Source organism: Aspergillus puulaauensis, chromosome 3 (assembly GCF_016861865.1).
Source record: "Aspergillus puulaauensis MK2 DNA, chromosome 3, nearly complete sequence".
NCBI lineage: Eukaryota > Fungi > Ascomycota > Eurotiomycetes > Eurotiales > Aspergillaceae > Aspergillus > Aspergillus puulaauensis.
The window spans coordinates 3,619,627-3,645,761 of record NC_054859.1 but is presented as its reverse complement, the minus strand read 5'-3'; the positions used below and the strand labels follow the sequence as shown (position 1 = coordinate 3,645,761).

The 26,135-nt window shown below is 50.4% G+C and overlaps 8 protein-coding genes across 8 annotated transcripts; 3 read left to right on the top strand and 5 right to left on the bottom strand.

The window, feature by feature from the left end:
* Window positions 1–350: 350 nt before the first annotated feature.
* On the bottom strand, window positions 351–3,226 carry APUU_31460S (oxysterol-binding protein related protein OSH3; the record flags this gene model as incomplete). The annotated part of the gene is made up of 2 exons (XM_041702667.1): window positions 351–3,128; window positions 3,191–3,226. 2 exons carry the CDS (start codon window positions 3,224–3,226, stop codon window positions 351–353), a joined length of 2,814 nt encoding a protein of 937 aa, XP_041555429.1.
* Window positions 3,227–3,901: 675 nt separating this feature from the next.
* On the bottom strand, window positions 3,902–8,358 carry spt6 (chromatin-remodeling histone chaperone SPT6; the record flags this gene model as incomplete). The annotated part of the gene is made up of 4 exons (XM_041702666.1): window positions 3,902–4,152; window positions 4,210–7,864; window positions 7,934–8,113; window positions 8,188–8,358. 4 exons carry the CDS (start codon window positions 8,356–8,358, stop codon window positions 3,902–3,904), a joined length of 4,257 nt encoding a protein of 1,418 aa, XP_041555428.1.
* A 1,160-nt stretch (window positions 8,359–9,518) lies between these two features.
* On the top strand, window positions 9,519–11,280 carry ste7 (MAP kinase kinase Ste7; the record flags this gene model as incomplete). The annotated part of the gene is made up of 4 exons (XM_041702665.1): window positions 9,519–9,806; window positions 9,861–10,018; window positions 10,097–10,634; window positions 10,687–11,280. 4 exons carry the CDS (start codon window positions 9,519–9,521, stop codon window positions 11,278–11,280), a joined length of 1,578 nt encoding a protein of 525 aa, XP_041555427.1.
* A 796-nt stretch (window positions 11,281–12,076) lies between these two features.
* Window positions 12,077–13,855, top strand: APUU_31457A (LysM peptidoglycan-binding domain-containing protein; the record flags this gene model as incomplete). The annotated part of the gene is made up of 6 exons (XM_041702664.1): window positions 12,077–12,425; window positions 12,484–12,811; window positions 12,859–13,105; window positions 13,166–13,501; window positions 13,563–13,699; window positions 13,768–13,855. The coding sequence occupies 6 exons, from the start codon at window positions 12,077–12,079 to the stop codon at window positions 13,853–13,855; spliced, it is 1,485 nt and encodes a 494-aa protein (XP_041555426.1).
* Window positions 13,856–14,939: 1,084 nt separating this feature from the next.
* APUU_31456S (uncharacterized protein) lies at window positions 14,940–15,797 on the bottom strand (the record flags this gene model as incomplete). The annotated part of the gene is made up of 2 exons (XM_041702662.1): window positions 14,940–15,044; window positions 15,108–15,797. 2 exons carry the CDS (start codon window positions 15,795–15,797, stop codon window positions 14,940–14,942), a joined length of 795 nt encoding a protein of 264 aa, XP_041555425.1.
* Window positions 15,798–16,362: 565 nt separating this feature from the next.
* APUU_31455S (putative nucleoside-diphosphate-sugar epimerases) lies at window positions 16,363–17,257 on the bottom strand (the record flags this gene model as incomplete). The annotated part of the gene is made up of 3 exons (XM_041702661.1): window positions 16,363–16,752; window positions 16,831–16,930; window positions 16,998–17,257. The coding sequence occupies 3 exons, from the start codon at window positions 17,255–17,257 to the stop codon at window positions 16,363–16,365; spliced, it is 750 nt and encodes a 249-aa protein (XP_041555424.1).
* Window positions 17,258–20,279: 3,022 nt separating this feature from the next.
* On the top strand, window positions 20,280–21,913 carry APUU_31454A (Zn(II)2Cys6 transcription factor; the record flags this gene model as incomplete). Its single annotated transcript, XM_041702660.1, has 2 exons — window positions 20,280–20,338; window positions 20,407–21,913. The coding sequence occupies 2 exons, from the start codon at window positions 20,280–20,282 to the stop codon at window positions 21,911–21,913; spliced, it is 1,566 nt and encodes a 521-aa protein (XP_041555423.1).
* A 1,266-nt stretch (window positions 21,914–23,179) lies between these two features.
* APUU_31453S (uncharacterized protein) lies at window positions 23,180–25,045 on the bottom strand (the record flags this gene model as incomplete). The annotated part of the gene is made up of 5 exons (XM_041702659.1): window positions 23,180–23,447; window positions 23,524–23,705; window positions 23,772–24,003; window positions 24,083–24,492; window positions 24,548–25,045. The coding sequence occupies 5 exons, from the start codon at window positions 25,043–25,045 to the stop codon at window positions 23,180–23,182; spliced, it is 1,590 nt and encodes a 529-aa protein (XP_041555422.1).
* Between the last annotated feature and the right edge of the window lie 1,090 nt (window positions 25,046–26,135).

Sequence of the window (26,135 nt, the reverse complement as noted above, 5' to 3'; positions counted from 1 at the left end):
GCGTACCCACGTTCTGCTCGTTTCAATGCTCCTGGGCGTATTTCTGGTTAATGTTCGCGTTGATTTCTAAACTTTTCAATACCAGATATATATATGTGTGTGTGTATGTGTGTGTGGAATCGTATACTCGCCCTAACGCTCAGACAACATTAAAAAAAAAAAGAAAAGGTCTTGACACAAGTAGAGGAACCATGATTGATTATAAAAATCACAAGTGAGTTAGATAAATTCTATCTCAGTAGGACTTCAACACCAATGTCATTCGTTACGTATATCTCTCCATCACAACAATCACGAGCCAACAGTCACCTATATAATTTTATTCCCCACGTTTCTACACAGCTACATATCTAAGTCTCAAAAACTGGCAAAACGGTCCCCCAAGACCCTTTCGTCCTCTCCTCCCAATATCCATCCTTCCCGCCCTTCAACCGCCAAACTGGTTCACCTTCCGGTGCATCATCTACTTTTGTGAACCACCGAGGCTCCCAGTTTTCACCAGCGCCTTCCATATCGCGACGACGAGCGCGCTGTGCTTCCTCTAGCTGGACCTTGACTTCTTCGGCGCGGTCGACGTCGCCGTCTTCGAGGGCGCGCTGATCGGGTCGGAGTCGGGAGTCCGTAGCCGGAATCTTTTTGTCTTCGACGGGGGTGATTTCGTTAAGTGCCGCAGCGAAGGTTGTCAGACCGTAGTGTTTGGGAGCGTTAGAAACAAGGGCTCTAGCGGTCCAGACCGTTGCACCGGAGGAGCCGTTGCGGGTTAAGGTTATGGATGAGACCCAGGAGCCTACAAGGCCGAGTGGGGTTTCGCGTCCAGAGGAGTCGAGGAGTTTGGTGGATACTTCTTCAGACCTGCCGGAGAACATGCCCCCGGCCTTGAAGGTGGAGACTGTGCGTTGGCCTGTTGTTTCGTTGAGGACGGTCATTTCGCCGACTGGTTCTACGTATTTCTCTCCTGCGATGATGTTGCGGAGGAAGGAGGTAGCGGGGGACCAGGAGAAGTGTTCACCTGTTGAGTGGAGAGTGATGCGGAGCTTGCCCTCTGTGACGATTTCGGCGGATTTACCCCAGAATTTCTGGGAAGGGCGCGGGGAATGGGCGAGACTCCAGTCTTTACTGTCGGCCTGGTACGCGAGTTGGACGGGACGGTGGGAGACCTTTTCTGCGATGAAGCGGAAGCCCATGTCCTCGCGGACGAGCTCGAATGTCTCACCGAGCATGGGGTTGAATGGTTTGCGGATTGCTCGCTCACGGACACGACTGCTTGACAGTGAGGAGAGAGCGAACGCGGTGATGTAGAGGAGTCGTTCGTTAGCATCATTGACCTGCGCTGCCTTATCAAGAAGGGTTGAATATTCCATGACTTCGGCTGCACGCTGGAGCATTGAGAGGGGCTCATTTGAGGAGACGGGCATCGAGATTTGGGAGAGATCTTTCCCAACGTTCTTGCGGAGGAACCCAATCAAGCTGGGCGGCATCACTGTCGGGGCGGTGATGTTGTTTCGGCGAGGGACGGTGTCCAGCGGCAGCGGAGTGAGAGTTTTGGGCCGTGCTGGGAATAATGGAGAGTACTGATCATGGGCACCGCCAGTGCTTGCTGGTTCTGAGGAGTCGTCGTCACTATCGGATGGCGCATCGTCGGCAGCAGCATCTGCGGAAGCATCCTCCATTGCCTCCTCGTCGTCACTGTCGCCTTTGATGGTGAGCATTTGGGAGTCTGATGCATCGACAGCGTCAAAGAACTCTTCGGATTTGTCTGATTCCATGCTCTTTCGCGATTGTATACCGAGCTCGGGAGTTTGACGACGTTGCTGGCTCTCCGTGATTAAGGTCGAGAATTCACCGACGACCTGATCTAGGTCGCGCAAAAGAGCCATGAGGCTGTCGTGTGTTTCGTTGGTTCGCTCACTACCCATCACCCCGGCTGGTTTTCGATCGAGGGACGAATCGCTCGGAGCGGACAGTTTAGCAACTGGGTTGGAAGTTTTCCGCTTCCAGAAGGACCGCTTCTCATCGCCATTAGTCTCCGGATGAGGGCTGGGCGACCGGCCGGATCTTCCACGGGATGGTGGCCCGGGACTCATATACTTTGGATCCGTGTCCTTGGCCAGGCGTCGGACAGCATCACGGGATCCTGAGACTCGGCTGACTAGGTCGGAAACCCGCATCCATTCGCGCTCCTCGGCGGCGCTTGACATAGAACGCTGGATGGGCGATTGGAATGCCGTGTTCGGATGTAGATGCCTTGGCGAATGACTGTGGTCATCATCTGCCGCGTTCTTGGAGGATGACGCTTTTTCCAAGACGCGCTTCCACGACGCAAATTCGGTGTCATCGCGGGCACGTAGATGCCAGACTTCAGTACCAGAGTCAATGGAGATCTCACGGGACTTCTCGTTGCAGGCTACCGCGGCGAGAGTCAGCGGTATCGAACCCCGTAGGGTAGCGGAGTTGGGATCGTGGAAATAAGAGAGTGTAGAAGTCGCGAAATCGAGGGAGAAGAACCGGCGCGCCCACCCCTGATGGCGCTTACGGCGACGCTTGAGCAGAATACCAGTGTGAATAGTTGTCTCTGTATCTCCCTCTTGCACTTGGATTTGCGGCGGCATTTTGGCAATAAGGCTGTTGCCCCGCCTCCGGGAGGATTGAGACTCCGCTGCATCGCCTCCGGGTTGACTGGCCGCATGAGGTGTTGGAACCGCTTGTGGGGGCAGGGAAGTTGGGTAGGTGAGTAGTACTAGGGTCACGGTCTTGGACAATTGCTTCGAAAATGTGTTGTCAAAGACGAGCGCATAGTTTCCACCCTCATTGAAAGGCACATCGTAGGTCCCCTGGACGATCTTGTCTGCCTCACATTTGCCGACCCAACGGATCTGTTTCAAGCCCATGGCTGTCAGCTTGTCAATGAGGGATGCCGAGTTACTCTGACGCGAGCTGGAGCCGCCATTTGCGAGGTTCTCGTTCGAGTCGTTACTCGGGGTATCCGTTGAGGACAGATTGGGGGTACTAAGGACGCCGGATTGACCGGGATGCTTGAAGATCCCGAAATTGAGCGACTTCTTATGTGGTTGAATGCTCCAGGAAATAGTGTGACCGGATTTGACTGGGACCCAGCGGACGAAGTAGGACTGGAAGGATAAACACTCGGTTAGCTATGTATGGCTCCTCTGTCGCATTCCTCGGAGCCTACCTTGCTATGGATTTCCAGCTCTTCCATGGCTGCCATGGTTGCAAGAAAGGGCAACAGGAAAGCCGCCAACTAAAAGAAAAAAGATCGATGACGACAATAAACGGTAATCCAATGCGCGACTGGCGTGAAGTGGGGGATGGAGGGGAGGGGATGAGATTTAAGTCGTTGCCTGCAGGTGGAGCGAATTCACAGGCACATTACAGCACGAGATGAATGGGGAGAAGATCGAGGGTAATTATACAATGATTGCAGCGACAGCAGGGTCAAGAGGACAATCGGTGAATAATTGAGGGAAAAAGGAAGGGAAATCAGCGACGGGCGAGGGGGAAGAGGAAGACCTGTCATCTTCTTCCGCATGTCATTCTTCCTTCATAAATAATGCGGAGAGTCCCCTCCCTGTAAGGCCTGAGGCTGTGGGACTGGGAGCCTCCGAGAAACACCGAGGAACAAATTCCAGGGCACCGTCACATGGAACATGTTGCCTTTCAGGGACCGGCTCGCCCGGATGGACCAAAAAAATTATTATTCACGCATTTTAGTCTTGTCTCTGGCCCACGGACCAGGCTATCCTGCTCAATAACTTTTCTTCGTCGATGCATTGTATTGAAAATAAATAGAGGACTCCCTACTATCCCCGCAAAAATGGTGGAGAATATTACACAGTATAGAAGAAATATGCTAGAATAACAATAAATACGAATATCCATCCCCTCAGCGTCGCCTTCCACCCTGCATATTGGTAAATAGCAGCTTGAACCCGTTGCACAGCGCCCGCATATCTGGATAGGGGTTGCGCTGTAGCTCGTAGCCCTGAGGAATGACTTTCACCGGCCAGCTTTGCACTTGAGCATGTTCTCCAGCCTTGAAACAAAGGAAGAAGTACCCCGCGTGCTTGGGGTCGATGCAGAATGCGTATGCTGACCGTCGGGGGTTGGCTCTGGTATACGTGTCAAGCCAGGAATCTAAACAGGCATTAGTACTCGTGAAGTGACAAGACGAGGTGCAGGGAGGTAACTCACAAGTGATATCTTTGCTGCCTTCTTGGTACTTTTCGTGCAGCATCATTTCGTCCACCTTTTTGGCCATAGCTTTGACATGGTTGAAAATCAGGTCATCCAAATCACTGTAAGTGAATCGGCCTCCGACCTTCAGCGTACGCCCAACGGAGAACTCGTTTTCCTTGTCCAATTCCAAGACATCAATATGCTGGAAGATGCCGTCGGCCACCTTCCACGTCACAGCCAAGTGGTCAGGTCCCTTCGAGGACGGTCGAATAACCACATCACCACGACTTTGTGACCCGAGAAACTCCACTGCCTGCGTGGAGTTGAACGGGCGGAACAGGGGATGCTTAATGACACGCATCGTACGCCCGCCACTCTGTGTATTCGCCTCGAGTGCTTCCCTATCCTGGCCCTCTTGACGATGATCCCATTCTCCTGCGTGTATCCGGTCGGCGGAAGGCCTGGACGGCCGGCTGACCTGTTCTTCGCGCAGAGACACGTTGCAGGTGAAAGTCTTGCGGTTTAAGAACATCACCTTAGCTGGTACCGTTTGGTGGAGTGAGTATATCGCGCGCACTGGGATGTCGTAGCGATCTGTCATCTCTGATTCCCCAACGAGGGCGTCAACTCCGCAGTCTAGCTTGCCTTCGATGTGGTCGTCGCTGATGCGCTTAATAGAGATAGGCACCACCATACCCTCCGCGAGTGTGTCTGTCGTCTCGCCAGTAAGCATGGTGAAGATATCATCTGTGCTAAGGAAGACAAACTGCTTTCGCAGTTCCTCGTAAGGCTGTTGAAGTTCCGCACGGATTGTTTCGAGTGTGGCACGTTTGCGCTGGTTGAGGTTTTTCTCGAGTTGCTCCGCATATTCTTCAAGAATCAGATCGTTCACACGATCCTGAGCCTCGTCCCGGAAGAGCTTGCGCACAATGGCACCGGACCCATTCTCATCAGTTTCTGCCTTGATGTCCTCTTCATCCAACTCCAAGGCGTCCGCTGCCATCTTGCGAGCGATATCATAATCTTCAGGGTGCACCCGTGTGTTGTCAAGGGGATCCGCATCGGCGTCGGCGCTCTCATAGTCGATGTATAGGAAGCTTGCGGAGTTGTTCCATACCTTCACCCCCATTGCGGGGTATTGTACGTTGACTCCAATCAACGAAAACCTGCTGTTGACCACCCCTCCAGTCATGTTCACTATCTTCAAGAGATGTGCTGCCTTGCGTGGCCCCAAACCGCAGACATAAGGTAAAAGGTTTGCTGTGGCTTGGTCTGACACAGCCTCGTTGATGTCTACTCCGACGAGGTTGACCATGTCGACCAGTGCAGTTTCCAGCTGTTTCAGCAGTAATTCCTGCGTAACAAGTTGCTGACCCGGCTTGAATTGAATTGACACGATGTCCCGACCCAGTGAAGCGTATTCCTTAAGGGGACTCTGCAAATATTTGGCTAGCGCAACACAGTAGTGAGTGAGGGGAGCAAAGCTGGGATGGTCTTTCTTCGCTCGCTCGCTGTTCTGATAAAGCCGCGCCACCTCGTCGTTGATAATAACTATCTCCAGGCGGTCACTGACTTCATCATCACGGTCATCGGTGTAAAGCGCACCACGCAGATCTCTGGTGTCCACAACCTCTGCCAATAGTTTATAGAGTCGCCGAGTCTCGGGAGACATGCCGGACACTCCAATGACGTCCGGGCGACGGCGATTCACAAGCTCGACTAAAGAGTCCACATCTTTACCATCTGCGATACCGCGATCCTTGTCACCCACAGATAGGTCGACGAACTTTCCGTTTTCGAGAACCCGGCCATCCTCCTCGATGTAAGCCCAGTGGATGGGTTCCCGTCCGACGATACCACCACCAGTGGACAGCGTCAATACGCGAGGGACCGTACCCAACACCATACCCTTGGGCTTGTAAGGCGCTTGATCCAAGCGTTGGGAGAATGCTTCTCGGCATTCTTTCGCAACATGATTTTCACATTCTTGGCGGATATTCTCCTTGAGGCTTCGGTTGATGACACGCTCCAGCTTACCCAAAGCTAGATCGACGACTTCGCGCCGCATGCGATTCCAGGAATCTGCAAGTTCACTGTAGTTATCGGACTCGATATCAGGGTATAGACGCCTTAGGAAGTTTTCGAAATTTTCAAAGCGTACTTTGACTTCTATCAAACCTTCCTCTTCTGCCTTCAGCATGCGGAGGAATAGCTCAGGCTGGCGCGCGATGTCGCTGAGTTGTTGATCTCTGAGGTACTTGAACTCGTAGTATGGATGCTGCTCATCAATGCGTCGCAACCCCTTTTCGGTCCGGAAGCAGTCCACGGCACCATTCATGTAGTATGCTTGGCGGATGACTTTTCGCATTTTAGGACTCATTACAATTTCCTCTGAAAACAAGCCTTTGGCGGCTTTGACCACTTGAGATGAGTTGCCAAAGTCATTGTCAACAAGCCCATCTGCCATTTCATCTGGGCGCTCTGATGGATCTTCAGTGTATTGACGACGGCCCTCCTTCAGAGCATTTTGGGCAAATGCATCTGCTGTAATACCGAATGCACGTACCAGGGCGTAGGCTTTGCTATTGCGGACCCGGTCGAAGAAGTTCTTCGTCTGGGCCTTTCGCCTTTGAGATTCACCGGTAGCGTCACCGTTTGTAACAGCCAGATCCCTGATCTGTGACGCATATTGAAAGTGGATATAATCTTGGATATCTTGCAGCTCTTCCATTGTAGTGGCTGCTGGCAACATTTCCTCAACGATTGAGTCGTCGACGGAGAAAACCGACTGAATGTTGTCGTAGGTCTTCTGGATAGTGTTGCGTTTCTCCACAAGCGCTTTGAACTTGAGGTCATGGTCAAATATGTCCCACAGGTCAGTCATGTTCAGCAATTTCTCCGCTTTAATTGTATACTGAGCGCCTGAATCAAGATCCGCTGAAGCCCCATCTACAGGAACCTTGACTGTGTGAATCATATAGTCCTTCCGATGTTGGAAGATGAATGGCACCTCCCAATCATCGGTAACGAGAAATTCAAGGACCTTGGCAACTGAGCGCTGGAAAGGCTCGCGTAGCTCTGGTTCTAGGCGTTTCTTCAAAAGCATGAGGTTAGCAATCCAGGCGGCCTCTTCACGGAACTGGTCTTCGGACAAGACGACATTGCGGTAGGGTTTGCGGGCAATTTGATGCCGTTCGGGCTCGTCTACCAGGCGAATTTGGTTATCCTCCTCGGTCAACATCTTCTCGGCAAGCTGCGAAGGCTCAAAAACATCCTTGAGATCCAAGTGCTTTTCGACGTCTTCCTCCTGCTCCTCCTCTTCCTCCTCCATAGCAAGAGCAAAGTAGTATTCGTTTCCGTCTCCAAACGCGGCGCGCATGTCTTCAAGAGCGTTCTCGTCGAGGCCAGTGGTGTCGGTGGCTCCAAAGGGAATCGACTTCCTGGGACGAGCAACCTCCAAGTCTTCTCGCTCCTGCTGTAGATCTTCATCCGAGAACACATCTTCTTCAATGAAGTCGTCCATCTCATCGCCAGGGTGCCTCCTGCCGAGCCTGCCATAGTCTGGTGCGGGCTCATCTTCCTCGTCGGAATTGAAAATGTCATCGATAGCTTGGGACGGTTGCCGGACGTCACGATCCTTATGACCGCGCTTTAGACGCTTGAATTTTGACTGGGGCTGGTTAGCAATTTGTTTGACCAGTAGGTGACTCTTTGAGGCTGAGTTAGGGGGAAGTCATACGTCGGCTGCAGCTGTCGACCGGCGCTCTGGATTGAGCTCGCCAATGAGCTCCAAATCTTCCTCATCTAGGTGTTCATCCTCTCTTTCTCGTTCTTCGCGTCTTCGCTTTCTTTTCTCCCGGCGGCGTTGCGCGCGTTCCTCTTCTTCCTCGTCTTCGTCAACGATAAATCCTTCCCGCACCTACAATAGCCACAGGGTTAGCATGGAAAATCGGTATAGTTAACGCGCCTTTCGTGGTATAATCTCCAACTTACGGCTTGAGCTGCTTCTTCGTCGTCGTCATCTTCTTCCTCCTCACTGGAATCATAGTGCTTGCCAGTCGTGTCGACACGTTCTCCACCTTCACCATAGTCATCGACGAGCTCCTCCTCGTTCTCCTCGTCGTCTAGGAGGGCTTCTCCCTCGACAAGATCGCGGGCACTCATCGCGTGTTGTCAAACTTTCTGGAGATGAGATGAAAGGGCTCGTGATGATACAAGGGAGGTAAGGCGCGGAGAGAAAAGCAAGAGGTGTCGGATCGCCGAAAAAAGGCGGGCAACACAGACGCCGTGACACCGATTCGAGGGGAAATTGGATTAGCGAAAGTCTGGGAGGCGCTCAAAGAACGACTGGCTCCCAGTATGGATGGCCGGAGTCTTTTCTGGTTGACGGCGTGGCTCAGTTTTGCCTCACCGCCTTACCGCTGTGGCAGATGGGGAGCTTCTGTGGCTGGGGCAGCTATCACGTGCAGCTTGTCGTGCATTATCATTATCAAAGCTCCAGAATCCAGATCGACTGAGGCGCGAAACGACGTTTACCTGACTTGCGTCAATCAAGCACTTCATCGGAGATCCCGTTGCATTTTTATCTATCATGCTGTAAACATGTCCTCGTTTTGAAGATTAACTAAGACTAAAACCGGGTTGCAAATGAAAGAAAGATATTTACACTTTCGCCTTTGTTCATGGTTCCAGGAACCAACTGTAAATGCTAGAGTGCCCGAGGACTAGACAGGAATCCTAAGAGCAGTTTCACTTCAGACTCACTTCACGTACTTTTTGCTTCCCTCAAATTTGTCTTCTTTTTTTTTTCGGTCCCATATTTGGCCAATAAATGCCCTGCATAGGCGCTGGGTTTCGCGCCTGTGTTTCCCTCTCCATCTCCGCCCGAAGCTCCACCATCCACATTATTAGGCGTCCGTCCATCCACCGTCTCATCGATTCGGATATTCCTCACGTCTTCCCGTCGCCGCGTCGTTTCATTCATTTTTCGTCTGGAGCTTCCCCAGAACCGTGTCGATTTCCACTTGGCGGCCTTCAAAGCAACGTCAAGAGATTATCAGACACCGACTGTCGCACCTGAGTCCAGGGGAAACCCCCACCTCACTGGCTTGGACCCGCGGCGCTTGTTTGCATTTCAACGCTTAAAGAACAATCCGCCCAAGGCTTACGATCTCGTCACTCTCGAGCAGACGGATTGACTGCAACGAACTGTACCGCTCGCTTTCCGGTGTCTACTTCTGACAATCGTTGCCCTTCCCTCCACCGTCGATTCCCTGCTTCAGCCCGATCCTTCGTCCCGCAGTTGATCCTCAGTTGCCGCAGCCATGGCCGACCAATTCAAAGCACGAACTCTGAAGCGCAAGAATGTCAAGGGCCTTGCCTTGAACGCTGCCCCAAAGCCCGCTGCCAACCCATCCGACGGGGATGCTCAGGTCCCTGGAGCTGTCGGCAACAGCGAGAGTACCCGGACTGATACGCTGGAAATTGGGTTGGAGTTCAGACTGGATCTGCGCAGCGAGGATTTAGTCACCCTTAAAGAACTTGGTGCTGGAAATGGAGGCACTGTGTCAAAAGTCATGCATGTTTCGACCAAGGTTGTCATGGCTCGGAAGGTAGAAAACCATCCTTATCCTATAGCTTGTGGGCTTTGTTGACAAAACCGTTAGATTATCCGGGTTGATGCCAAAGAGGGTGTGAGGAAGCAGATCTTGCGAGAACTCCAGGTCGGCCATGATTGCAACTCGCCGAACATCGTGACCTTTTACGGGGCATTCCAGAATGAAGCAAGGGACATTGTGCTGTGCATGGAGTACATGGATTGTGGGTATGTATTCAAGGCTTGCCCGGTGCTATATTCAGGCCGCCTTTTTCACTGTGAGCTTGCTGACTATTTATATTAAAGCTCACTCGATCGCATCTCCAAAGACTTCGGACCTGTTCGGGTCGATGTCTTGGGTAAAATCACCGAGTCGATTCTCGCCGGCTTAGTTTATCTCTATGAGGCCCATCGCATCATGCATCGTGATATCAAGCCGTCCAACGTTCTAGTGAACTCTCGAGGCAACATCAAGCTTTGTGATTTTGGAGTCGCAACGGAAACAGTTAATTCTATAGCAGACACGTTTGTTGGCACATCAACTTACATGGCCCCGGAACGTATCCAGGGTGGTGCCTATACTGTCCGTTCGGATGTTTGGAGTGTGGGTTTGACGGTTATGGAACTGGCTGTTGGCCGATTTCCATTTGATGCTTCAGATTCCGCAGCTGGAGACCGGGCCAGCGCAGGCCCTATGGGAATTTTGGACCTTCTACAGCAAATTGTTCACGAGCCTGCCCCCAAACTTCCCAGGAGCGACGCTTTCCCGCCGGTTCTGCACGAGTTTGTTGCAAAATGTTTGCTGAAGAAGTCCGAAGAACGACCGACCCCTCTCGAGCTATACGTTCGTGGCCCTCTTCCTTCCGCAGCTCTTTATGTACTGACCCATGATTTAGGAGAAAGATGCGTTCCTACAAGCCGCCAAGCGAACACCTGTTGACCTCCAAGAGTGGGCAATCAGCATGATGGAACGGCACAACCGAAAATCCTACTTAGCACCCCCCGCACCGAAATCCCTGAAGGAAAGCAAAGATACTCCATCGCCTGGCCAGCCCAAGGCCCCATCTCCTGTCCATGCACAAAAGTCAGTGTCTAGCAAGTCCTCGCGTTCCGCAACCGGAGAAGTTCCTCTCAATGTCGACCACGGCTCCTCTCAGCAGCGGCAAAACGTCCCTTCAAATTCTTCCTATTTCCCTTCGCGGCCAACTCGCTCTCCACCAGTCTCGTTGGAACACCTATCTCTTGAATCGAGGCAGGATGAAAATCGGTCGGCTCGTCGCCCCTCTCGAACTCCCCTAGGCGATACAAGCTCCACCACGGATCAGTCCCTACGGCCTTCTCTCGGTTCTCGTTCAGCGAGCTCTCACAATACAAATTCGCGAATGCCCCTACAGAGCACGGCCCTACCATTCCGTGCCGCACCTACGCCCGCAGCTCCAACCTCAGGAGGCTGGTCGCGGCGCGGCGACCACATGACAGGAGCCGTGTAACTCATGGTCCACCCCATCACCTTATCCTTTGAACTTTACCTTTGAAATGTGGTTGGGCCACCGTGTTTCTGATGATTTTGCATCGGCAGGGCGTATTCGTTCTTTGGCCATTCTCGTTTATTTGCCACCTGTATCTTTCCTTATCCTGATTTCCTTTGTTCCTATCCTGGCTACGTGCCTGTGCCCATTGGGTTACCTCATGATTTGAAGACCCCCTTTGTACCTCTCTTCTCACACTTCTTTTTTATTGAGGCTGGAACTCTTGCATCTGTCTTATTCTGGATTTACATCTTGAAATGTCGTTGGCCTCTGCAACTGCAAATTGATTCCAGCGAAGAATGTATGTCATTGCAAATCACCACCACATCTGCACAGCTCTCAGGGTTGCTAGCATATTTTCACATCTACATCTGTCATGTACAGTGATTGCTTAAACTCAAGCTCATTGTATTCATGTTGATAATCTAGCGTCTATGATTGCTTGCACAGAAACTGGTGCTACCTCTTGTGGATAGGCTTATGAAACCTGCATTGCATGTTTGCTTGCTTCTGAAGGCCCTTGCATGATAGTCATAGCATCCATAACTATTATTGATAGACAAATTCACCTCACTTTGTTCTATGTCTCCAGCTAAGATGGTAACTGTCCGATTATTCCGAGTTGCTCTCACTTTCTCCACCCTCTTTCCCCTTTTCCCTACTCCCTAAACTCCATTTTTGAGCTGTTATAAGATAAAACAGACCATCCCTGGAAGAACTGGAACAGCCTTGAGTAAATGTTATGGTCATTTCCACTATGTTTAGGCACTACTTAACGCTGCTCCTGCTTTTCACCTGCGCTTTTGCTACGATCATCCAAGATCGTGCTGATGCAAAAGATATACCACCCTCAGAGACCTCTCCGTCCCAGGCAACTCGTCCTGGAACAGTCAAAAACTGCGTTGCTTGGTTCCCTGCCAAGCGTGGCGACACGTGCGACAAGATAGTGCATTTGTTCAATATCTCTTTGCCAGATTTCTTCAAATGGAACCCAGACTTGGATAAGAATTGTGAGAAGAACCTGGGAAAACTACTCGTATTGTGTGGGTGTTGGAAAACCGCCCAACCCTCCAGCTCCTCCCACTACCAGCACCAAAACTACCAGCGTCAGTACCACAGACAACAACCAAGGAGACCACCACCGCCGCCAACACTAAGAGACAGTCACTGGTAGTGCCACCACTTCTACCACATCGACTTCCTCTGGCTCATCAACGTCTGGTGCGTCTGGTTCTTCTAGTCCTTTGATTCCTTCTGGCTCGCCAACACCTTCCAGCTCTACCCACCTCGACCCCACTGGATCATACTCAACAACTAATCCCATCACGACGTACACCCCGCCTCCCCCTACTAGTAGGAATGACACATGGCCCCCAACACACACACAACCCGGGAATCCGGAAGGGTGTAACAGATGGCATCGTGTTGCTGTTGGTGATACCTGCGACACAATTCAGGCTCGCTATGCCGTATGGGTGAGCCCTGAACAGCTGTAAGTATCATCCCCGTATTTCCGATGATATACTTACCATGTCACAGACTAGAGTGGAATCCAGGCCTTGCCGAGGACTGTGCATTCCCCTTCGTCGGCTACTGGGTGTGCGTCGGCCAGCCACTAAATACCACGTTCACCTACTACCCTCCTGATATTGGTACTACAACCACAGTGCCTGAGCCTACGAATCACACATCCACAGTATTCCCCACAAATTCAACCACTTGGATGCCTTCTCCGACCCAAAATGGACTCGCCAAAGACTGCCAGAATTATTACCAGGCCAATAAGGTACTGCTTATTCCATTGTTTTTTCTTCATTTAGGAGCTAACAAACCATTCTCCGTTTAGACTGATACCTGCGCGACGATAATCGAGCGGTTCTACCACCTTACTGAGAAGAAGCTTCACGACTGGAATCCCGGTTTGAAGTATGATTGCTCCGGAATTTCAGCCGGCTACTATTACTGCGTTGCAGCTTTTCCGAGGGGCCAAGAGCCTATGCCACCAACAGTGACCACTGTGCCATCCCCAATCAGCACCGACACAGTCAAAGAATGTACTGCTTGGTACAGGGCACGCGAACCAGATACATGTATCTATATCTCTCTCAAGTTCGGCACCTTCTCGACAAAAGAGTTCATCAGTTGGAACCCTTCTGTGCGCGAGGACTGTTCTTTAATGCAGGTACGTGCCGTCCACCCCTCAACTTAATATAGTGGTAGTTCTGACCTGCTCTACTATTAAGGTTGATAAATGGTATTGCGTAGCAGTACCCGACACACCAACAACACGCACAGAGCCTTTCCCAACAGCGATGCCAACTCTGTTCCCTCGCCAACCAAACATTATAGAATCATGCACTTGGTTCTGGCCTGTCTTGAAGTAGGTTAAGTCCCGAAGATAGACACCTTGAGAACATTACCTGGCACCCTAACTAACATTCATCGTAGGGGTGATACCTGCTCCAGCATTATCAAAAAGAATGGAATTACCCTCACACAATTCACGGCCTGGAACCCCGACGTCGTTGACAAATAGGGAGTATGTCGCAATATAATACCAAATTACGAGGTCTGTGTCGAAGCACCGATTTCTAGTTCTGGGAGCGACGCTCCTTCATCGTCTAGCCTTGGTTTTGAAACCGTGACGACTCGGCCGTCAACGGCAATCAACTCCTCGACTGGAAATAAGTCTTCGTCGACAGTGAAGTCTTCAATGAACCCATCTACTTCCCCGGTAAGCACTACTTTACAATCATTCAACTACCTGCCAGGTAATGGTTAGCCCACTAACGGTGATAGTCCTAGTCCCCCCAAACGACAGATTGATTGGAATTAGTTGATATTGGTCCCATATTGGGATACTTAACAGCCATCACGGCTTTCATTCGTTAAAGTTGGTGGCACTTTGGTCTAGCACCATTCGTGGTCCATAGAAATAAAAAAGGATAATGCAAAATCTAGCAAGATACTGTGGTTTAGGTGTGTAATCCTATTACTCACAAAGGGCGCGTCTGCTACTGTGCAATAAACCCCTTATCCCAGTAAACCAATATTCGGGAATGGAAGTAGACAGACTGACAATGGGTCGGAGTCGGGTTCTCTCTCTTACAATGTTAAATTTCCCTCAACTTCGAACTTACATGACAGTTGAGTCTTCCATTTCCCTTCATGGCTACAATCGATGATCCTCTTCCATTTAATACTGAAACCAGTCTATTCTCCAGTATCAATGCCATTATATCTCAAAACTCACCGCTTCAAAAACAATAATGGGAGAACGCTCATTTCGATATGAGCTAGAACAAGGCTTGATTCAATCATACACAATCTGATATAAAACTCGGTAAAGTGCATCCATCCTGTACTAATACAGCCCAAGGAATCCTCGACTGCATCGAAGCCTCCGCATCCGACGTCAAATCCACCGTAGCCTTGCACAGGTCTAACCAGTACAGAGTCGGTTTCTGACCACGAGTAACGGAGAGTGATTCAGTTTATTCGCCCGCAACGCTTCCGCATGAAGGTTGTTTCGCTATAACGTCGAGAGTGTCTAAGGTTTCGGCGACGGGTTCGAATCTCGCATCTTTTGCGGCGCAGGTTGTCGAATATGGAGGCCAGTTTCATTTCTCATCGTTAAGCTCGCTCTCCAGTTCTCTCACGGCGCGATCAAGAATCAACCGAGCGTACCCGCGATGCATCCGGATCGACCACGCAGGTAAAAGCTTCTGTTGCGCCAACCCCCCTTCAGCCTCCACAATTTCATAATCATGGGATGAAGCAAAGCGAACCTCCACGAGCTTGTCAAGACTGCTACCCTTGTCTTCAACCTCGAACTGCTCCGACACACTCATCTCATGTCGGCCACCGGACATAAGTCTCCAGGGGTACCCCAAACGAGCAATCTTCTCAAAAAACAACCGCGGTGGATCTGCCATTGTCCATGAGACTAGCAGCCCATTACTATCTGAATCTTGCTCGGAAGACACCGGCTCCCGCTGGACAGTCAAAACACCGTTAAGCAGCACCCGTGGTTGGATTTGCCCATCTGCACTGGGGTCCGCAGGTATTGGCGAGAACCCATTCTCGCCAAGGTCGCCGGGCGAGTACTCCCCCTTCGCAAAAAGCCCGATAATTGAGCCCTCGACGCAAAAGATTAGCGAGGACAATAGCGACTGCGCCCATATTTCTTCGCGTGAGACTTTCGCATCCCTGTCATTCTTGACTATGCTGTTCTCGTTGTGTCTCCTTGCTCGCGCTTCCAGCGCACGGAGCGGAACTCGAGCGGCGTATATGTCGGTATACGCGCAGTGTTGGCCAGGTTTTGGTGGTATTCGGAGCGCTTTGCTACCCGTTGATTCTGGGGATAGAGCTGGGTATTTAGTTTCCAAGTGTGTGAGGCCTAGATGCACGCCATATCCTGCTGCGAGGGTTGGAACGGCGATATAGCCGAGGTATCGAGTGAGGCGGCTTTTTGGCATGTTTAATGGATGGGGGCATGGGCGTGGCGGAAATAGAATAGATTAGATCCATTACCTAGTTGCGCGACGATGGACGCTAATCGCTATACATAAATAAAGCAATGGGGCTCGGAGGAACAGGCAGACCGGTGGGCGAATATTGCGCCGAGTCAGTCTCAGCTTTACCCAACGGGGAAGTCCCGCAGCAGCCCTGCATGATGGCGATGGGGGCCAGAATGGCTCGACAGTCCCACGAAACCCGCCGAAATTCGGTTTGTTATTCCAAACATGCCTTGGGAATAGACTATTCAACCGGGCTGGAGTACATATTGTTTTCTAGATTTGATAGAAGATCTAGCTACTCACGCCACGATAAGTATTATGGGCCCGGTTCCGAGTAGCCCTAAGAAGTTGAAATTATTATTATTTACCTCGCGCTGGATATCAACAGCGCCCTATGAAATTAGTATTTAGTCCATGTACGTTTCAGAGTCGGTATATCTTAAAATTAAACCAAACCAGCCCAACCCAACCCAAACCCAAAACACCACGCCCAGCCGCAATTAGCCTGGAAAGACTCCCAAAATCAAAGTCCAACCAGCTTCCGAAAAACCACATTCGGGATAATCCTGCCATTCCCAGAAACCCCGTTCTCGCCCAACGGTTTTCCGTCACCTTTCGCCATATCCGTCAGGAATTTCCCAAGATACTGCGTCGGCGAATCACTACTGGTAAACACATTCCTCATAACGGGACCAAAGACGGTATGAAGTGATCTCGCCTTCCAAGTTTGCTGCTCCGGCCGAGACAGCATGGCCTTGAGGACTTCCGGGTCGTTCGCCGTATCCACGTAGGCCGGGCGCACGGAATAGGGTTTCAGATTAGGGTGCTTTTTCGCGAGCTCGAGGAGAGCTGATTCGGCTTGTCCCTTGACGCGCCCAAATAAGGGGGTGAATCGGCCGGGAGATTGGGTTGCCTATGTTATCTTTAGCTGGGATTCTGATTCTGGCATTTGGAGACAGAAAGGCAAGCGCTTTAAATAGGATATACATACACCTTCCCCAGACACGTAGACAAAGTTGAACGAGTCCGAGAGCGTGGAGAACGCCTCTGCTGCAGCGAGAGGGTAGTCGAGTGTGATTTTAACATACTCGCTGCATGGAAAGTTAGAAATACCTATATATCAAATATATTTGCGTCAGAGGGCAGTGTTTAGCTCACTCTTTGGAAACAAGAGATTGGGAGATCCCTTGCGCCCAGATGCATCCGTCCGCGCCCTTCAGTTTCTCCAAGAGGTCGGGAGGATACTCATTGAAGTTCTTGTGTTGGATGACGGTAACATTGGGCTGGTTCTCCGCCATAGGCACAGGACTGCGGCTGAGGATGTACAGCGCTGAGATCTCGCCCTTGGGAAGGTTGAGGATGTGGTTTAGGGCTGCGGAGCCGACTAGGCCCGTGGCGCCGGTGAGGATGAGACGCATGCTGGTAGGCTTTTGGGGGGAAAATGTGTTTTCAGAAGGACAAAAATGAGAAGGGGCGCAAAACGGAAATGGGGCCAATTTATAGCGGTGATGCTGATGGTGCTGACCGGAGGTAAAAGAGAGCAGCGGTATGTCCGAAAAGCGGGTCTGGGCGCTGTCATCTTTCGTTCTCTGTCTCTCACTTTCTTCCTGTCTTCTATTCCTGATCTGCGTGCTTATTTACTCTAGACTTCGGTCCGCGCTGTCAGATCCTCTGCCTTAAATCCTTTCTTAAATCCTTTCTGATGTCCAGCTGAAGCTCCATGATCTGACTCTGATACGACTGGGCTCAATATCATACAGCGTTGCCACCGAACCAGTCGCAAGATGTCGGAGCCCATTCAGCTATCCGGATCCAAATGCATTCGTGATTACTTTGAATAACATGTGTCACTACAATGGCAGTCCATGCTAATCAAGGACTCTCAACAAAGTTGACATGAATTCACTTTTACCGCCCAACTCGCTTAAGTTCTCGCCCACGTTCTTGGGAACAGGTCACCAGGTGAGACTTGGTATGGTGTAGACCTCCAGGCTAAGCCCCGCCAAAGGAACGATTCAACAGAAATGGCAGTATTCTGGTCAAATCTATCTTAGCTGCTTCCCACGAGATAGTTCGCTCGGGGCAATTTGTTTTGCCCATTATGGCAATGCTTTGGAGGGTTATATAATTGCTCATGCCCTGGAGTAGCCATTGCTCCACCGTACATATACATATATATTGACGAGCGTCAACTGAGTAATTGGACTACCTCATATCCGGGTTCGTATATATCGAAATGATAGATTTTACCGTTCGACCATAAAAAACAGTGCTTATTTAGCCGTCTGTCTGATTACATTATATGCCAATATATACAGACACTAACTTCTCCCTATTCTCCTGTTGTGATGTCTTTGCCATATTCTTGTCTTATTGCGTCATTCATTGCGCGCTCAACGGCAGACTGCGTTTTATCTTGCTTATCGGGCGTTGTCTGGAAAGAGGGAATACATTTGAATTCCGATAAACATTTAGAATAGCCTCTGGGACGTTGTATTCTCAGTATCAGCATATGGCCATACAGGACTAGAGCTATCAGCAACGAATAGTCCATCCTGAGTGAGATGCGCCGATCTAGGCCGCGAGGATGTTCCCTTCGCTACCTGCGCTCTGGTCCTGCAACTCAACGGCGGGCTTTCATTTGTCATCTGAACATTCTCAACTCCGATTATCTGGAGACCGGGTATTAAAAAAGTCCTCAGGAGACTCTCATATCAGGCCAGTCGGCGAAGAAAGCGACAAACCAGGGTCTTCGTATCGGAAGGTTTGGTCGGGCAGTGCGGCTGGGAAACCCTGCATGTTGGTTTAATTTGATATCCGACTGATTGGTCGAGATCGAGCTGAAGGACGAAGATCGCAGGGCATCGGGAAGTTGGAACGGGCGATCGTGCGTTCAAATACCCAAACGCAGTAACGCACACATGGACACGGTCCTTTGGCCCCAGTCAAGCACAGTAGCACAAGTCGCACTGCCCCCGTGAGTGCTGATCCCTTTTCAGACAGGGGACTGAAAGGCTGAAAGCAGCGTGCCGAGCTCCAGACTGCAGATAAGATGGCTAAGTGGCAATGTCAGATTCGGTCTTGCAGGTTAAGAGTACTAATAGCGATGGAAGCCCCGTGTTCGCGCGAACGAGCGCCATAATTTTTTTTAAACCCCTTTCCTCAGATATAAACACCTACTCCACAGGTCTTGAGCCATGTCCGACTCCGAGTCCGAACGGAAGTGCTATTTTCCATCGGGGATCCTGGCCGTGGCCGACGTTCCTTGTTCGGGGGAGGAATACACCTCTTGTTGCGATCACAGAGCCATCTGCTTGTCGAATGGCCTCTGCCTGAGCCCCACCATACAGCCATATACATTGTCACGGGGGAGCTGTACGAACCAAAAATGGGACCAGGGCTGCCCACAGTACTGCGGTTAGTGTTTCCTAGAGCCAATCGTCCAAAACCACAAAGGACACAGCGTATAGTACCGATATTAACGAGCGCAGCTAATTGCAACCCGGACGGAGGCTGCGCACTCTTCACCTTCAGCTACAAAAACAAAGTGTCTCGGTACTGCTGCGGCGAGGCGGCTTTATCAAATACGACAACAGCGTGCTACGACGGTAGCGATGCCTTTCGGATTCCGAACGCTGAGGCGGTGCCTGGGTATGGTCTCTTGGGAAACGTCACGTCGTTCAACGCGTCAACGAATTCGCCAGACTCGCCAGACTCGCCGAATAACACATCATGTCCGGTAGAGCAAACGAACTCTTCCTCGTGTCATGAAACCGCAGTTGGCGCCGGGGTTGGGGTGCCTCTTGGTGTAATTGCTCTGGCATCGGTAGCATGGGCTCTTTGGGAGCGACGGAAGGGGAGGCAGGCCTCGATCTCTTCATCGGCACAAACAAGCTCCCCTGGGAAATCTGCTCTCGGCGTGTATGTAACGGGCAGCAGCAACGGCGTCTCGGAACTAGACTCGCAGAAGCCTCCAGCGGAGCTCAATGGATAGGCAGCGGGGTTTCTTTGTCTTCACTCTTTACTGTTAAGTTGTGTTAGATATTTTTCAGAATCCTTTGTATTTATAGTAATGTAGGTACCTGGCACTAACCACTGCGAGGGTTAATTTGCAGTCCCGCCTCAATTCTCCAGAATCGCAGTTTAAGGCCGTTAAACGGTTTGTTGGCCGATCCAGCTGAGGCTCGCCGATTAAATTCGGACTGGCGAATCAGTTAGGCCCCCCGAGTTCGCAAGTTGGAAACGGCACTGGATGTCGAAGGCCGCATGCCAACGGGCACAGCCTCGACATTGCGCAAGTTGGGGTCCGAAACGTCTAGCACGAGTCAGTTGGGTCTAGAAGCTTGGGCTTCTTCAGCTCTTTATCAACCAGACCCTTTCTTCTGAATCTGAACAAATTATTTCCCCCCACCTCTTCGAGAACCCAAAGTTTCTGAAAGAATGGCAACAAGTAGACGCGTAACCCAGCCCCGGTCGCGGAACGGCTGTATCACTTGCAAGTGCGTCCGTCCTCTGGACACCAGACAACCCTAACGAATTGCAACAAGTACTGATCGTCAGAGGCTAGGATCCGGCACGTCAAATGCGATGAGCAAAAGCCGACGTGTACGCAATGTCAAAAATCCGGCCGCAAATGCGATGGCTACGACAACGCCTCGCAGACACAACTGCGCCAGCGGATCAATGAGCGACACCGGCCGATCGAAAGAGACACATTCAAGGCCGACCAGCGACTCGTCCTGCGTCAGGAAACACGCACCGAGCGGCGGTATGTCGACTTCTTCTACACCAAGACCTCGCATGTCTTTTCGGGATTGTATGACTCCAAGCTGTGGTCCTATCTCATTCCGCAGTTTGGGGAGCACGAACCTAGTGTGAGACATGCTATGACTGCTATCGGGGCAATCCACTCGCGGCTACAGATCACAGAGGCTGCTTCAGCGTCGGGGGATACGGGTCCAACAGAGCGGTTTGTGCTTGAAGAGTACAACAAGTCCATCCAGGGTTTGGTCAAGTCACTTTCGGTCGCAAAAGGCGAAAGTGTTGACTTGACGTTGACTTCCTGTTGCCTCTTTGTCTGTTTGGAGATTCTTAGGAACAATCGCAAAGAAGCTTTGGAACATATCGAAGCCGGCGTTCGAATCATCTACAAACACGAGCAGACCTCCCCAGCAGGTGCTTGGACCAGCGAGCTCTACCAGCAGCTACGCGAGTTATTCATCCGACTAAACCTCCAGGCCTCATTCATGGGCCGTACACTAGTCCCTTTGAAGCTCTACTCATCGGACACAATCCAGTCAGGTCTCGCCTTTAACGATATGGTCGAGGCAAGAAACCACCTCGACCAGGTAATTACCAGGGCCCTCCTCTTCATCCGCTCCGTCGGCATTACGCGCGAGGCACGCGAACCGGCCTTCCAACTCGAACTCGAAATGGACCAAGAAAAAGTCCACCAAGAACTCCTCGCCTGGCGACAGTCCCACGACCAACTGCTCCATAAGCTCGGCCCCAAGATCCAGCAACCCGAGCTCTGCGCTTCCCTCCTCCAACGCATCTACTACTACGCCGCAATAATTTGGACCTCCGTCGCCCTCGTCCGCAGCGAAGACGCCTACGACAACTTCACGGCCGAGTTCCAATCCATGATCTTCCATACCGAGCAGTTGCTCCAGATAAACCCGTCCTTCGGCAACAGCAAAACCCATATAAGTGAAAGCCAACCTTCATTCTCGCTTGAAGGTGGAATCATCGCCCCGGTATACCTGGTCGCCTGTAGATGTCGCCACCCATCCATCCGCCGCAGAGCACAGAACATCCTCTCCAATTACCCGAGCAGGGAAGGCATGTGGGACGCCCGATTACATGCAGAAATCGCAAAGCTTGTCATTCAAATCGAGGAAAGTCAATGTGCGGTACCACCAACGAGCGAAAGAGATATCGGATCACTAGCACGCGTTTATGAGGAAGTCCAAATGAAGTTGGAGAGGAGTAATCCCACGCAAGTTGTCATCTATACGAAACCTGACGGGGTCGATGGGCCGTGGAAGATTACTAGTACCATGGTCGATTGGTAGTGGGTTGGCACCACATCCACGTGGTCTTGCTTCTCTGAGGCGGTTAGCATTACGATTAGCGATTATCCTTCTTTTCTTTACATGTTGCCTAGATATGTTCCTCTCAGCTTTAGCGTGTTCCATAGTCCAGTTGTTATTGTCTCAATACCCATTATACGTATATCAGAACCTCTACCTATTATCGAAAATGCAGAAATTCCAATGCCTGCCTCAAATCCTGATCCAACTAAACCAAACCTACGAGTGGACGAATAGAGACCTACAGCCCCTCGGACAAAGATTCCGGAACAAAACGTCTACCTAAATTTACGCCTCCGCAGCAGCCAAGGAAAGACGTTGACAAGAATATAGAGGCGGATTGCTTCATTGGCCAATATCTAAGACACTAGCCTGAATAAGCCTAGAGAGAACTTACATACATTTATTCCGCCTAAGGCCACATATGCATGCGCGGAGGGTCTCCGGCATCTACCTAATTCAAGGTAGATTTCAACAAAAATAGACCCGAGGCAACAATATTGAAGGCTTTGGGTCTGTTTGGTCATTGGTGCTGAACATTCAGTAATTTTGGGTATTATCTAGATTTATATAGCTTAATCTAAAAGCCTCTGATAAATATACGCTATACTGTCTTATAAGGCGCTTTTTATAGTAACTAGCTAGTTAATAATGATGAGACGCTAGACCACTACACCAAAAGACCTTGCAAGGCTGGTGGTGAGCTAGCTATCTCCAACAAATAATACTTCTTATATATTTATGTATCTGGAACATGTACCTAGTTCTAAGAGTCAGACTACAGCTGAACTTATATGGAAAAAGAATTTCGTAGAAAGGCTCTCTTGTAAGAGATTTTATTAATACCATTTCCTCCCCGAGCACTTTTTAGTCCCTATCAAAAATAGGATCGTACAACTAGGGCACGGTAATTTTAGGACATGATAATTTTATCCTGTGTTAATATCATGTGGTAATATTAGGCTATTGTGACTTTAGGCCGAACCATAACTTTAGGGGCCGGAATAGATGTCCTAAATTCGGTTATCTTTGAGATATAAACAAACTTCGAAAGTCTTGTGGGAAACATAAGGCCACATAGCATTAAAAGGCCTACTAGATTGTGTTGCATTGACCCATTATCTCCGGCTAACAGATTCTCTAACCAGTCTTCAGAAGCAAGATTTTACCTCCACCAAGTACTTGGTTCTCCCAGTCCTCCTCAATCTCGGAATGCGTGGACGCATTCATTTAAATGCCAACAAAAAGTTACAAAGGGTAAATAAACCGCAGATCCTCACGATCCGTCTTGTCCAAATCACGCTCGCCAATTTTAAGAATCTCACTTCCCAGGTCAATCGCCTCACCCTCTTCGTCGGACTCTGTTGCACTCTGCGTGAGAAGATGTTCCCGCCGCTTGTTCTCGCGCTGCAGGTAGAAGCGGATGATCAGACACATTGCGGGCGAGATGAACCAGAACGCAGTCATAAAAGCCCAGGGGAGGACGTAGCGGGGTTTGTATTTTGCTTCCCAGAATCTAAGTAATTGGCGATTATGTTAGTTCATTTATGCATTAATTAAGATACTAGTAGTAGCAGGATTTGGGGATTTACTCAGGCGAGATCATGTTGGCAACGGACGCAGCAACGATACAAGATGACATCAAAGTCAGTTTTTTTGTATGTCCTGTTGTTGTTGTTCCAGCCCAGTTGAGACCGAGGAGGTAAGATGGTTTGAACGTGGATATCTGCGTTCCGACGACCAAGGCTACTTTGTTAGACCAAGGGGCCGCCAACTATTATGAGACATTCTGTAGTTAGCGACAAAGAATCAGTATTAGATTTGTTCAAGTCAGACTCACCTCAATAATACCACCAACAAAACACGGGATGTAGGAGATAGCACAAGTATAGCCGGTTCCGAGTCTAGTACCGTACAACATGGCGGCAGAGATAAGAATCAAAATGAAGCCCCAGAGCGGCTTCACAATATTGAAGAGAGCACTTTCGGCTGCCGTGAAACCGAAACCGACCACGATAAGAGGGAGTTGCTGAGAGGTGTTATTTGGGAGTTCGTTGAAAAACATGTGGAATCTGTATCAAAGCAAAAAGCATGGTTAGCACGAGTGGATGGGTGAGAATTGTGAAGACTAGAAGAGGAGTTGGATCCTACATAAACAGCCAACTCTTCAGGTCAGTGAACGACTCCCGCACCTGGGACCACTTGAAAGTCGAGTTGGTGATCCCAGCACGCGTCTCCCGAATAATCTCAATTGTATAGACCTTCTCCTCGGTGGAAAGCCACTTCGCGTCGAGGGGAGAGTTAGGGAGGAAGATAACAAGAGGGACAAAAACCCCAAAGGTCAAAATGGCACAGATTATATGAAGCCATTTCCATGAACTAAGCCCACCAACCAACACCCCGGCATTATCGTCGAGGATAAGCTTGTATGAGATCATCGTGAGCATGACGTTAGCCACACTGCCAAATGCCCACCATAAAAGCTGCACCCACGGGCTCTGCTTGGGTGGGAAGAAAGCCTGGTGGAGAATGGCTGTTGAAGGTATGATCTGAGACTCGGTCTTCTCTCTATTAGTATGCTAGTGAGACATGTAGAGGGTAACACGACTGACTTACCATCCCTAATAAGAACCGCACGGCCATCATTTGCTTTCCAGTTGTAACAGCAGGATGAACTCCAATCAAGAGAGCCCAGAGAAACAGTGAGCCTGTTATAAAGTACTTGTGGCCGACCCGCTGTGAGATCCAAGCACCTGGCCAGAGCGCAATGAGATATCCGGCGTAAAACAAGGTGAACAGCTGATTGTACTCGTTCCCATCCTTGGACAAGTCAGTGTCCTTGAAAAGGCCCATGGTACTGGCTTGAGATAGCGTCGACTTGTCAAGATGAATAAGGAAGGAAATCCACCACGTCTGGATGAGGAGGAACCAGAAGTTCTTGCGAACGACCTTTCTCCTGATCTCAGGGGTCAGAGGCCTGACATTGTCTTTGTTCTTGTTGTAGAATATCGTCGTGTCGTCGGTGTCTTGTTCATCAACCACATGGCGATTGGGAGAAGTATCGTCTGGTGCCGCGTGTGCTTGGGCATCGGGTTCTTGCTTCGTGTCGAGCATTTCCGATGTATATGATGGCTACTTCAAAGTATGTGAGGTGCTGGAAGTATGGTGTTAAGGTCGAGGGCAAGACTTGGCTTTTTATAAGATCACTTGGCTTTTCTTGTGTGCCTTGGCCTCCCCTCTGACCAGATCTGCCTGGCACCCATTTCAATTACCACTGGGGGACCTTGCTGGCAGTTGTTACTCGCCATCGTCTTGGCGTGGGTTGCAAGGCCAGGTTCTCAGCCTTACCATAGGCTCTCGACTGGTGCCCCTGCAAGGGGATGTTGTTCTTGGCAATCCTCAAGGACCTTGGGCGTTCACCATAGCCCGCAAACGGCGTATATGATTAGATATTGAGAAAGCTGAGAGAAACGGGACCCATAAGCCAAAGGTCTTGGCCGCGCCGCCAAGGTACCTAAGACTTTTCTCCCTAAGACTTTTTGCATCGCGATTAGCCCCGAGACCGCAGGGCTGGGGGTCCTCGTCCTTCGGCGAGACCGCGTGGGATATAATTTGAGGGTGTCATGCTTATCTTGGTACTTGTTAATGCCCTGATGGTCCAATAACGAGAGTTCTTTTACGTTACGGGAATTGTCTCCCAATGGAATTTGAACTGAAGCCGTTGCAGCGAACGTCCGGTGGTGAACTATACAGGGGACTTTCTCCGAAGATATCATGTCAAAAGCACCTAAGGTACTGTAACCATACATTGCCTCTGCTGATTTAATGGGCAGCATTCATGATAAACCCACAGAACTGTTTATAATAATTAGACGTGCCCAGGCAAGTTTGCTCGGTCGTACCTACTCATAGATCTGCTTGGGACGTTCTATTCTCTCGACTATGCCTGCTTAGATTCTCGCTTAGATGCTGACTAGGAAACTGCAACACAAAGATTCAGGGGTTCGGTATGCAGCGGAATACTCGGATCGCGTGCCTTAATATCGAAACATTCTAGCTAGAAACCAACGTGCGGGTTACACAACCCGAGACAGTGGCTTCGTTGGCTGGGCAGCTAGCTTCAACACCAATAGCCAGGGGGTAGGTGTTTCCGTCGTCATTGGTGACAATGGTCAACTAGGTGGTCCAGCAATCAGCAGCTGTC